Source organism: Nicotiana tomentosiformis, chromosome 1 (assembly GCF_000390325.3).
Source record: "Nicotiana tomentosiformis chromosome 1, ASM39032v3, whole genome shotgun sequence".
Classification (NCBI taxonomy): Eukaryota; Viridiplantae; Streptophyta; class Magnoliopsida; order Solanales; family Solanaceae; genus Nicotiana; species Nicotiana tomentosiformis.
In genome coordinates, this window is record NC_090812.1 from 67815487 (window position 1) to 67827943 (window position 12457).

Below are 12457 nucleotides of genomic sequence, written 5' to 3' on the forward strand. Positions count from 1 at the left end.
CATACCTGAGACGATATGCACAAGGTTGATCTTGGTCCTCCAGGACGAGGCTTTCCATTATATTTCCCCAAACGTGTGTCGTATCTCATAATCACAGACTCCACAAATGTTCCATTCTAGCATTTAACAATGTCAATGAGATATTTTATCAGAAAACCAGTGTCAATCAGATATACTGTAAAGCAAGAGTCACCCTTTTTCTTAATAAGCAGATACAATCAGAAACATTTAAAGCAGGCAAACCAATGCATCAGGCCTACAAATATATAAAATTAGAACAATAGTACAAATTCAAATTGGGAAATAATCAAAATCTTGCACATACTCTCATCTTCAAGGAATGGGGGATTGTAAATGATATAGTTTTTGAATAGCAGTTTTGTGTCCCTTTTTGCTGCTGTTGTCAGTGAATTGCCTTTCCTCTTATGATAAAATTGAACATGAAATACGAATTTAACATGGCCAATTAAAAAGCTGTGGGGTGGGTCAGCTAAAAGGTAAAACCTGGAGCTTGATGAGGAGCTTGGTGGTGACGCCGTCGCTGGACTCCAAGACAGAGTGGACAACAGAAGTTGAAGCTCTGAACTTGGAACGAAGCAAAGTGTAAGCCGAGGAGGGCAGAGATGGAATATCTTCCCAATCGCAATCTGGGTTCTGTATTACATACCTATACATACAAATATCGTGAGCAAAACAACACAAAGAAAAAAATTCTAACTTTGTGTTACTATTAATATAATAAGACACACAAAGGAAGAGACGGATAAACTTACTTCCAAATAAGCGGGATGAAGCGAGTGTTGATGCTGGCCTTGTCGAATTCAGACCTAATGACTGAAGCATCGAATACTGATTTTAATGCCATTGCATTCCTGCACTTGACCTTACCAGTGGTAGAAAAGAAGCTATTCTTTCCTTCAATTCAATTGGGGACAAGGGCAATGAACGATGGGCTAACGGCGGCGTTTGCCATCGGCAAAAAGACTATGCTTTTGCTTAAATGCCATGTCATCCCCTTAATTTTTAAATTCTGACACTTTAAACCTTTTAAGTTTTGGAGACGGCATTAATACACCCTAAAACTTGTTCCAAATTACTGATCACACCCTTTGGGAATTTCTGCCATATATCTTGCCACTCTCTTAAGTGTCGCTCAAAATTTAACGTGTGGTTTTAGAAAAAAAGGTATTGCAAAGCTTATAGATTATTTAATTGTTTAGAGATTGAGGATTCATTAATAGCTAACATATAGAGATTTAAACTCATTCAACAACAACAACAATATACCCAATGTAGTCTCATATGTGGAGTCGGGTGAGAATATGGCATAGAGATGTTGTTTTTCCGAATTGACTCTCAACTAAAGAAAAGTATTTTCTTCCAAGAGTGAAAAACCAATGATGAAATAAAAGAAAAAAAATATTGCCAGAAAAATGGTGGAAAAAAAATCAAAGTAAAAGAAACAACGGTACTAATTAAATTGAAGAATAAGATAATACTAGAATACTAATAATAACGATGATAAATAGAAGTGGGAGCACATAAGGTGCTCTAAGCTAGAATCATGCTCTCCCAAGAAAGAGAGAAAAATTGCTCGACTACCTACTATCCTTTTACTCTAATCCCGACCTTGACCTCCAAGCTCTTCTATCTAGGGTCATGTCCTCAGTAAGGTGAAGATGTGTCATGTCCTGTCCTATCATCTCTCGCCAATTCTTTCTCGGTCTACCCCTACCTCTCCTTGGACCTATCGCTTCCAACCTCTCATACCTTTCTCTGAGGCATCTAGGGTAACTCGTTAATACTAGCTAATTAATAGCCTGCTTGGCCAAGCTTCTTTTGAAGCAATAACGTTTTTTTATGGTCAAAAGTATTTTTTTTCTAAAATTAAGGTGTTTGACCGAGCTTTTGAAAGAAAAAAGTAGTACTTTTGAGGTCAAGTAGAAAAAAGTAGTTTATTTTCAAAAAATACTTTTTTGAAAAGCACTTTTGAAAAAAATATACTTAGAGACAGTTTTTTAAAGCTTGACCAAACACTAATTGTTGCGCAGAAGTGTTTTTAAAATTAATTAGCCAAACACAAATTGCTTCTCACCAAAAGTACTTTTGAGAAAAGACACTTCTCCAAATAAGCTAATTTTTACCGCTTGCCAAACGGGTATAAGTTTATGATTTGTATAGTAAATTATTAATTAATTAGACAGCCTTGTGATGCAAACAATGACCTTACCAAAATGACGTATGCTGATTGTTTGGTACTACTACTCATTTCATTTGGCAGAAAAGATCCTAGATTTTGCCCCTTTTTCCATTAATGTAACTTCAATCGTATTAATAAAAAGGGTGACTCCATTGACCAATACCATTATTACAAAGAATTAAAGGGATCTAAAAGAAATTCAATACCAGCAAATCTCAGAGGAGTTGTAGGCAAGGTATTGTTGCGGCCAAACGCACACGCAAGTATACGCGGTCGTCAAGTAATAAAGTGACTAAAAGTCGGATATCGAATCCACAAGGACTTATGATTAACTATTAACTAAATTAGACTATCATAATTATCTAAACAAAAATTAAACCTAAAAATATTTTATTCTAAACTAATTAAATAAAAAAATATAAATAATGAACTTTGAATAGAGAAAGAGTAGATTTTTTATGATATCAATGTAATGAAAACGATCTAGGGTTATGGGCTATCTAACAATCATATTGTATTCTTAAATTGAATTGACCGACTAATTTATCTAGCTTATTGGTTGACAAGGTTAATATTGCTCATAAAAATCTGTCGAGTTCTTACTCACTTATTCAAGCTAACCTAACGCCTATATGTCTATGGAGTTAGAATCAACAAGAACGCATTTATAATTCCTGTAAATCAATCAAGCAAGGCAATTAGGTATATGTCTATCCTAACCACGAATCCGTTCCCCGATGCCCGAGTTCAAAAACTTGCCCTGCTCAATCCTATATGCAATATAGAATTCTCACTTTCGAATTCAATTCTAGATTCGTAGATAATATTCAATTGGTAATCAATCAATTAAATAATTAAGCGCATAAATAAACTAATATGATAAATCAAGAAGGCAAAATCAATATCCGAATAACAATAGTCATGAAAAAACCACAACCCTAGAACGTGAAGTTTAGCTCCATATAGACATGGTAGCCAAACAACAAATCATACAAAGAAACATAAAAATTACTAAGTTTGGTGGGAGAAAGATGGAACTTGATAAATTCCGGCCTCCACAGCTTTGTCGTGGCTTTTTCCCCCCTTCCCAATATGTTAGATGCCCCCTCTTCCCTCCCCTCCCCCTCTCCCCCCTCTTTTATGTTACAAAGAAACATAAAAGAGGCATTTTTGGCTTATATATTGCGTACAAAAGTCGTGGGCCAAAGTTCTCCTATTCCTAATCTGATTTGGCTACAGGGATTGATGCTGGGGTGGATGCGTCGCATCCACCTCGTCCTCCACCTCTCAGCTTCGCATGCTAGGGTGGATGCGTCGCATCCACCCTTTGTTCCTCCTTCTCAGCTTTGCCCAGGTGCGGATGCTATGGCGGATGCTATGGGCCGACTTCACTGCTAAGGGTGCATGAAATCCAACCCCTCTTCCTCTACCTAGAGCACCTTTTCTTCATATTTTTGTACTCCAAACACCCTAATTCATCACACACAACTCAATTAGTCATAAAACCAATAATTAAACTATGTTGGGCATTTTAAAGATCAAATAGCATCAAAAAGCGGTTAAAATATGGGTAAAGTAACATCCACACATATCGAAATATGCCCAACATCACCACCCCACACTTAAACCTTTGTTCGTCCTCGAACAAACCATCACTACAGTAGACGAAATAAAATTAAGCTCTTATCATTCAAAGCATACTACACCTATGACCATGGTCATTTGCCACAATTAGGTTCTAGAATATGCATCACATACACTTCCCTTTACTTATGCTATTCTTTAAAAATATTCAAACAAAGACAACATGCTCACAACAATCCTAACCTCAAAAACCGATTCAATGTCACAATGCACTCATGGCTTGAACACCCAACATCATAGAGAAGTCTAATAACGTTACCTATCCCTCGTGAAACCATGTGCCCTCACAACAAGAACAAGAGAGCGAGTTCAATCCACACATTCGAGTCTCATGATCAAATATATTTTAACGACTCACATATATCAAAGAAAATCGCTCACTCTCACAAAGAAGTCACATGCATGCAATTGGTACCATAGGCTTGCCCTTAATGTAGATCTCTACTAATGTAAGCTCGCTCGATCTAAAATCAATTAGGACTTTTTCATGGTTGTAATGTGGGCTAAGGGAAGGGTAGGATATATTTTAGGAATAGTGACTCAACCTCCTAAGCACTTTAATACATCACAAAATTACTTTAAGCGTATTTTCTTCAACACCACTTCAATTTCACAAACAATATCACCCCCAAAATAGTCCCTTTTTCTTTAAGCACTACTTCAGTTCATACCCACTAGCAAGAACAAGACAACAATTTATTCATTTCTATTTTTCCTTTTTTTTTTCGATTTTCGCTAGTGGTGTAGTATTTTACAAAACAAGTGTACCTTTCTTCCTTTCATTGGTTCCACTCAAAAGTCACCCCACACTTAGTCCCTTCTTACTTCTTTTAGCGCTCATCTAACAATTAAAGTGTTTTAAGAGGTAAAAGGATCAAAACAATATCAATTAAGAATAAAAAGGGTATAGACTTGTAATGTGGGTACCAAATAACAGGTCTACAGGCTCAAAAGGGTTAACTAGGGATAGATTTTATTTGTGATAAGCAATTAAGCTCAAAAAGATCAAAGAAAGCCTAAAATCAATTCTCAAACCGAGCATCACCTAAAATTTCGCTTCAACTCACATACCGGGCAAGTTCTAGACATAAGTACAATGACATAGACTACACAAAAAATCTCACCACACATGGCACATGACTCACTAAGGGACGATCCCATTCCGACTCTCAAATAATGCAAGTATTCACAGAGCCACGCGATATTAAGCATTAAGCGCAAAGTGAACACAAGTCAAGAAAACGAGAAATAGTCGTCACAAAACATGCTATCCAATATATAAAGGCATCAAGATTAATATCAAAATATAGGGGAGATACTACACATGCCAAAGCATAAATATGCTACTATGAAATAAGTCAAGAGCGCTTAGGTTCATCATTCTTCCTCCTTTTATTTCCTAAATTCCTAATCTACTCGGAAAGAAAAAAACTACCCAGTTCAAACTACATCTCATGAAAAAGAACCGAGGCACAAAGAAAAAATACAGGGGATTATTACTACCTAAAGAAAGCTAAAAGACATATTTTTAGATTTTTGTTTAGACTTTAATCCCTCAAGAAAACTGTCTAGGAGATCAATCGTCGGGAAACGTCCAATTTTTCTACTTTTTTCGTTTTTTTTTTCCACAAAAGCTACTATACTTAAGAATGAGTACTACAACTAAGCTAAAATAGCACAAAAACTCATCCAAACGATCTCCTCACCCCACACTTAAAAATTTACATGTCCTCAATGCACACTATAAATAATAAGAGGGTAAATGAGACTCCCTGATAGGCCAAAGGCCGAAGCAATAGCGGCTCACAAGGTACTCAGACTTCCCCCAGGCATCGTGCTTTGTGTGGGCACCCTACACTTAGTCCTCACCATCTAGCTCGCTTTTGCACTCTTCTAATGGCTTTGCTTCCTATGCTCATAATCCTACAAAATAAAAATAAATACTACAAAATAATAAAAATAAAATAAAATAAAAAGTAAACAAAAATAAAAGAAAGCAGTAAAGCTGGGTTGCCTCCCAACAAGCGCCTGATTTAACGTCGCGGCACGACTTGAACCACTTTCTGCCTCCACCTCAAACTTATGAATTGTACCCCTAACATGGCATCCAGTCTGTGGCTATGCTCCTTTGGTGGGGATACAAAAATAAATAGGTCAAGTAACAAATTTTTCACTCTATACTTCTCGGCCTTTATATGAGAAATATAATTTTTTCTCTCTGGCACGACAAATTCAAGAATATAGGCATTCTCATCCTCACTCTTTGACTCCCCTATAGGCTCAGATGGCTCGATTACTATCTCACTATCTAAACACAATGTGAAAAAATAATTGGAGTGAGGTCTAATGCGCCCTAACTCATGAATTGTACTACTATTTACATCCCCATATATACATACACTCAAGTCTCCCAAATTAATGTTATCTACTCCCTTATATGACTCTAGAGCACTCTTCTCAACATTGGCATTATCAAGAAAAATATGGTCTAATGATTGGTATTCTTGTTTTAGCTCCTCAATTTGGTCTAGAATATTTTTTTTACCTTCACACAACTCATCATTAAATTATTGGGCGTTACACGCATCAACCTTTGCACTCAAATATGCATTCAAGTTATGCACAACTAAGCCAAAATTGTCAATTTTATGTGTAAGCTCATCTCTCTCCTTAGACCAGTTACTCACCAACGTTGTTAGAAGACAACGTCATTCCACATATTCTCTTAATCGAGAATACCCGTCCCAATACCAACCCTTACTCCCATATTCAAATTCAGACCTCCCAGATTTCAAGTCATGACAAGCCCAAAAAGACGGGTCATAAAAGTCTCGTCAACCAAGCGTCTTCATCAATAACCTTACCTCCGGATATTTCATCCCCAGATGTCATGTTGAAAGAACTAGAAGCACACTAAGAGAAAGATCAAATTGTTATAAAAATAAAAATATTTACAAAAAGGAAAAAAAAACTTGTAAAGATAAAAGTAAAAGTCTAATATAGAAAATAAGCTAATTCTAAGTCTCCGGCAACGGCGCCAAAAACTTGTTACGGCCAAACGCACACGCAAGTATACGCAGTCGTCAAGTAATAAAGTGACTAAAAGTCGGATGTCGAACCCACGAGGACTTATGATTAACTATTAACTAAATTAGACTATCCTAATTATCTAAACAAGAATTAAACCTAAAAATATTTTATTCTAAACTAATTAAATAAAAAAATATAAATAATGAACTTTGAACAGAGAAAGAGCAGATTTTTTATGATATCAATGTAATGAAAACGATCTACGGTTATGGGCTATCTAACAATCATATTGTATTCTTAAATTGAATTGACCGACTAATTTATCTAGCTTATTGGTTGATAGGGTTAATATTGCTCATAAGAATCTGTCGAGTTCTTACTCGCATATTCAAGCTAACCTAACGCCTATATGTCTATGGAGTTAGAATCAACAAGAACACATTTATAATTCTTGTAAATCAACCAAGCAAGGCAATTAGGTATATGTCTATCCTAACCACGAATCTGTTCCCCGATGCCCGAGTTCAAGAACTTGTCCTGCTCAATCCTATATGCAATATAGAATTCCCACTTTCGAATTCAATTCTAGATTCGTAGATAATATTCAATTGGTGATCAAGCAATTAAATAATTAAGCGCAAGATTGAATAAATAAACTAATATGATAAATCAAGAAGGCAAAATCAATATCCGAATAACAATAGTCATGAAAGAATCACAACCCTAGAACGTGAAGTTTAGCTCCATATAGACATGGTAGCCAAACAACAAATCATACAAAGAAACATAAAAATTACTAAGTTTGGTGGGAGAAAGATGGAACTTGATGAATTCCGGCCTCCACAGCTTTGTCGTGGCTTTTCCCCCCTTCCCAATATGTTAGATGCCCTAAAAGAGGCATTTTTGGCTTATATATTGCGTACAAAAGTCGTGGGCCAAGGTTCTCCTATTCCTAATCCGACTTGGCTACAGGGATTGATGCTGGGGTAGATGCGTCGCATCCACCTCGTCCTCCACTTCTCAGCTTCGCATGCTAGGGTGGATGCGTCGCATCCACCCTTTGTTCCTCCTTCTCAGCTTTGCCCAGGTGCGGATGTTATGGGCCGACTTCTCTGCTAAGGGTGCACGAAATCCAACCCCTCTTCCTCTACCTAGAGCACCTTTTCTTCATATTTTTGCACTCCAAACACCCTAATTCATCACACACAACTCAATTAGTTATAAAACCAATAATTAAACTATGTTGGGCATTTTAAAGATCAAATAGCATCAAAAAACGGTTAAAACATGGTAAAGTAATATCAACACATATCGAAATATGCCCAACATCAGCTATTACTCCACTTTTAACCAAGTATCAATTGTTTTCATATATTCTCAAGTGAAATCAATGCGGTCAGCCAACAAGCTAGCTTCCTCAATATTACTCCTCCGGTCTTTTTATATATCTGTCATTTTAGTCAATTAGAATTTGGTTAGAAATATTTAATCCTTTAGAAAATCAAGAAAGAATGCAAAAATCCATTCTTGTTGTTCCAATAAAATATAGGATGATTAGTTACTTATTAAATGAAAAATAAGAGTGATTTAGTCAAATACTCTTTATGATTAATGTTAAACAGTATTCTTAGTACGTGTGAAGAAGAATTTAATGACAAATGAAAAGGACCTAAGGGAGTACTACTCATTGAGTATATAGATGTTACTCTGCCGTCTTAATCGAAAGAACATTACTCTGAGATAGATTGACACGCGGATTCATAGAAAAAGAAGCCTATAACAAATTTAAACGTTACATGTTTCTCATTATTGACGCATATAATTCAACAAGAAATAACATGAGAAGCATTTAATTTAGATACGAGCTCGAATTGTTCGTTCCAAACCAACAACAGGTGTGTTAGCAAACTCCCCAAATATTATGTCTTCCTCCAATGCACGTATCGTCTCTGAAGAAAGGCAAATCTCAAGTATCATGCTCCCTTCTTCTAGCCCTGGTGACACAGTTATTTTCCCCTCTAACATATTTCCCATGCCACTCCTACGTGCAATTGGTTTTCCCCAGCCAAAATCATACTTATAAAAATCGAATCGCGGAGAGTTATGCAGCATTAAGTAATTGCTAAGTAAATCTCCCAATTTTGTTATCTCAGGGTCATTCATCCAATTCTCGTATATACACTTCAATATTTCATGATCATGCGCAAAAATCATCTCATTAATTTGTAAAGCAGCCCATCATTATATAATGATTAATTCGTGCTCGAGTAGCTCCCCTGTTTCCAATGTTTCTTTCAGATAAAGGAGGATTCAGTCTTTCCCTCATGTTAATGGATACCTCAAAAGTAGTCTCTTGGTTGTGAATCTAGGGGTGTTAAATGGACGCGTTGGGTCGATTTTGGACGGGTCAAAATGGGTTAAGTTAATAATTTGACCCGTCCAAAAATTACTTAGGCTAAGATGGATTGGGTCAAGATAGGATAAAATTCGGGTCATAGCCCAACCTACCCAAATTTTATTAAGCTTTATTAATATGTGTTGTTTTCTTATAAATTGTATAATTACTAAATAATTATTTTTCTTTAGTTACGGTCATATATAACATATCAACCAAAAAAAAAAATTATTTCTAAGATATTTTGACAGAGTTACTCATAGATCAATTTAAGCTAAAAATTAGTGTCCGGAACCAAAGTGTGGTTCTTTTGGACTCAAGAAACATAATAGGTTTAAAAAAACTAGGCACCATTTTATATATAGCGCGGTTATTCATCGTACTATACCTTAACGGCAGTTTTATCCGTTAAGGTATAGCGCAGTGAATAACCGCGCTATATATAAAATGTGGCCCTACCAATAATTCATCTGCACTTAACTGACCCACCAATAATTCATATGGGTATAAAGCCTATTATGCATGCGCTATACATCAAATAATTGTACCCCCGAACTGATTTTTTTCTTATTTAAGGAGTTTCAGAATTTGATAAAAATCCATTCACGATCCTTCAAGACTTCCGAAATATTTGTTCGTTAAGTTATTTTGCATTTTGTCATAATGTCAGAATAGCAAAATATTAGGGTTTCATTATATTGGGAGGGGGGGGGGGGGGGATGAGGTTGTGGCGGAGAACAATTCAGTACGCTATGATTGTTCTCCATAGTATCATGTTAAGTTGGCACTTACAATGGGGTACGATAGATTGATATCGTTGTTATATAAAAAAATGAGTGTGAGCAAATATTCAGTGAATATTAAAGTAACCGAAAAATATCCGTATTCTGTTACTCCGCAAGGGGTTGCTTGTTATGCTAAGTTTAACATCGAAGACGGTGAAACTCTGACAGATTTTTTGAGGACTCCGGATGAACATCGGGAACTTCTTGTGATAAAAATATTGGAAATGTACGTCAAGACTGAAAACGTTCGCAATAATATCCCTCAATCATCGGGTGGTTATTTTGGAATATTTTAGCCAAACAGGTTTCGGGTGAAAGAGTTTAGCCTGATCAAAACTTATCTCTGTCGCGCCCCGTTTTCTCGCGAAAACGGGTTTAGACGTGTGACAACTCTTTTAAAGGAAGGTAATTAAAAGAGAAGAGTCGCCACCTAACGATTTTTAAGGTGCGATAGGGCACCTATTTGCAAATAACTCTGTTTGACTAGTCAATGCCACCAAAGATCGGGTAAGGGCTCAAATTACCTCAAAGAGAAGGTGTTAGGCACTATTCGAGGTTCACAACTGTGGTTCCCGACCGAATTTTACACCATGTGGATTATATGATTAAACTAGGCGAGCATATAAGTAAAGAAAAATATGAAAGTTGAAAGTCCTATTATAACATAAACCAGTGTAAAAATTATTAAACTATATGAATAATTGACACAAGTTTTAAAGATCACAAGGATTGCAACTGCGTCGGTCTATATTTAATGACTAAATCCTCTTAGCAACCATATAAGGGGAAGGGGGGAGGGGATCCTAAATTTTTTAGTCTAAAGAATCACCCCGTGCAACATAAATAATATTTCGCAACTCCTTTTAGGTAGGAGTTGCTCATATTATTCAAGAGTAAACTGATTCAGAATTAGCCTAAAAAACCTTAGACATAAGATTTAAGCGTAAGAGTCTAATAGAGTCATAGACAAGAACAAATAGAGCGTAGCCTTCTCATGAAAAGTTTCAACATGAAGGCTTAATGAAGACAACATAACAAAACAGGTTCGAACAATCACTTAGTCGAGAATGAGAAAATTTTAACGCGCTGAGTATCAATTACAATACCAGAAGACTTATGGTGAACAAAATATGTCACCTTCACACCAGACAAACATCAAACCTTATGCTAGTTGGTCACATATATGGAAAAAGTGTTGGTTATGGTATCTACTCTAAAGGTCTCAATTGGTACTTAAGAACACAAGATTGAACAAGTCAGGAACTCAGTAGATTTACAAATAGCATGGGAAAGGATCATAGCTAACATGAGAATTCCATAAAGATAACATGTTGGGTATGAATACCTCAACAGGAATTAGAACACATTCTGGGCATAAGTTAGTTATCATGATAGTACAGAACAAGGCAAAAAGCCAAACTCAGAATAAGCAACAGGTATGAGTAACATAATGATCATTCAGGTTGGACACAATTAAGGTTAGCATATTAGGCTAAGCATTTAGGCATGACTTGCAGAAAAATAGCAAATTAGGCATAAAGGATTCAACATGAAGAGAGCAATTTCGAGCAGGAACATAGTCTCACAAAGGGGTTTCAGTGCAAGAAATCAAACGAAATTCAACAATCATCAATTGGGTTTCAATTACGAATCAGGCATGCGTCATGAATCAACTTAGCTTTACACATATGAGTTAACATCAAGACTTGCATAAAATTGAAGCTAATGGAACTATAATGTAATGCTGAAATAAGCAGAATTGTATATAATATCAAAATTAACTCAGAGAAATCCAGATAACACTAATGCACATAACATAATCACAAACAGAAAGAAGTAAAATTACGAGGGTAAAGGGCACTAACCAGTTGCAAACAAACGAATAAAGAACGAAAAACTCAAAATCTCAGGAATAGCAACAATTGCAAAAGAGTGATGAAAAACCCCAAAACCTCTAGCGCTTCAGAGTTCACAAGAGTCTCGAAACGGACCCCGAGCAGTGCTTGCACTGGAGGAAGATTAACAGAATACGGTGGCCTTGGCTTTCAGCCGGCCAAAAGATTGAGCCTCAGAATAGTGTAAAAGAAGAAAGAATAAGAAAGACAGTAGTAATTTTAGCGATTGGAGTCTCCGTTTAAAGGGGAAATTGGGGAGGGGTTTATATAACATCAAAATTAAGTACCCAAACAAGGAAAGACAGTCGATGAAACACAAATAAGGAAAATATAGCATGCAAAATCGATTAGAATCAATTTAAGAAGAAACATGCAAACTCTAATTTAAAACGAAGAACAAAAATGGTAAAAAAATCTCACTGAATCAGACCCATAGAGTCTGGTGATGAGTGTATATAGACAAAATATTATCTAAGTCTCGAAGATTGAGGACGATTGTTCATAACTC

The 12457-nt window shown here is 36.1% G+C and overlaps 1 protein-coding gene across 1 annotated transcript in view; it reads right to left on the reverse strand.

Moving 5' to 3' along the window:
* Positions 1-992, reverse strand: part of LOC104093111 (uncharacterized) — a 4393-nt gene extending 3401 nt beyond the window's left edge. Inside the window, exons 1-3 of the mRNA XM_009598824.4 lie at positions 774-992; positions 505-667; positions 6-116 (exon numbers count right to left, since the gene is read on the reverse strand). Coding sequence (XP_009597119.1) covers positions 6-116; positions 505-667; positions 774-865 — 366 coding nt within the window. The 5' untranslated portion in view covers positions 866-992. The remainder of the gene's footprint in view (positions 1-5; positions 117-504; positions 668-773) is intronic.
* Between the last annotated feature and the right edge of the window lie 11465 nt (positions 993-12457).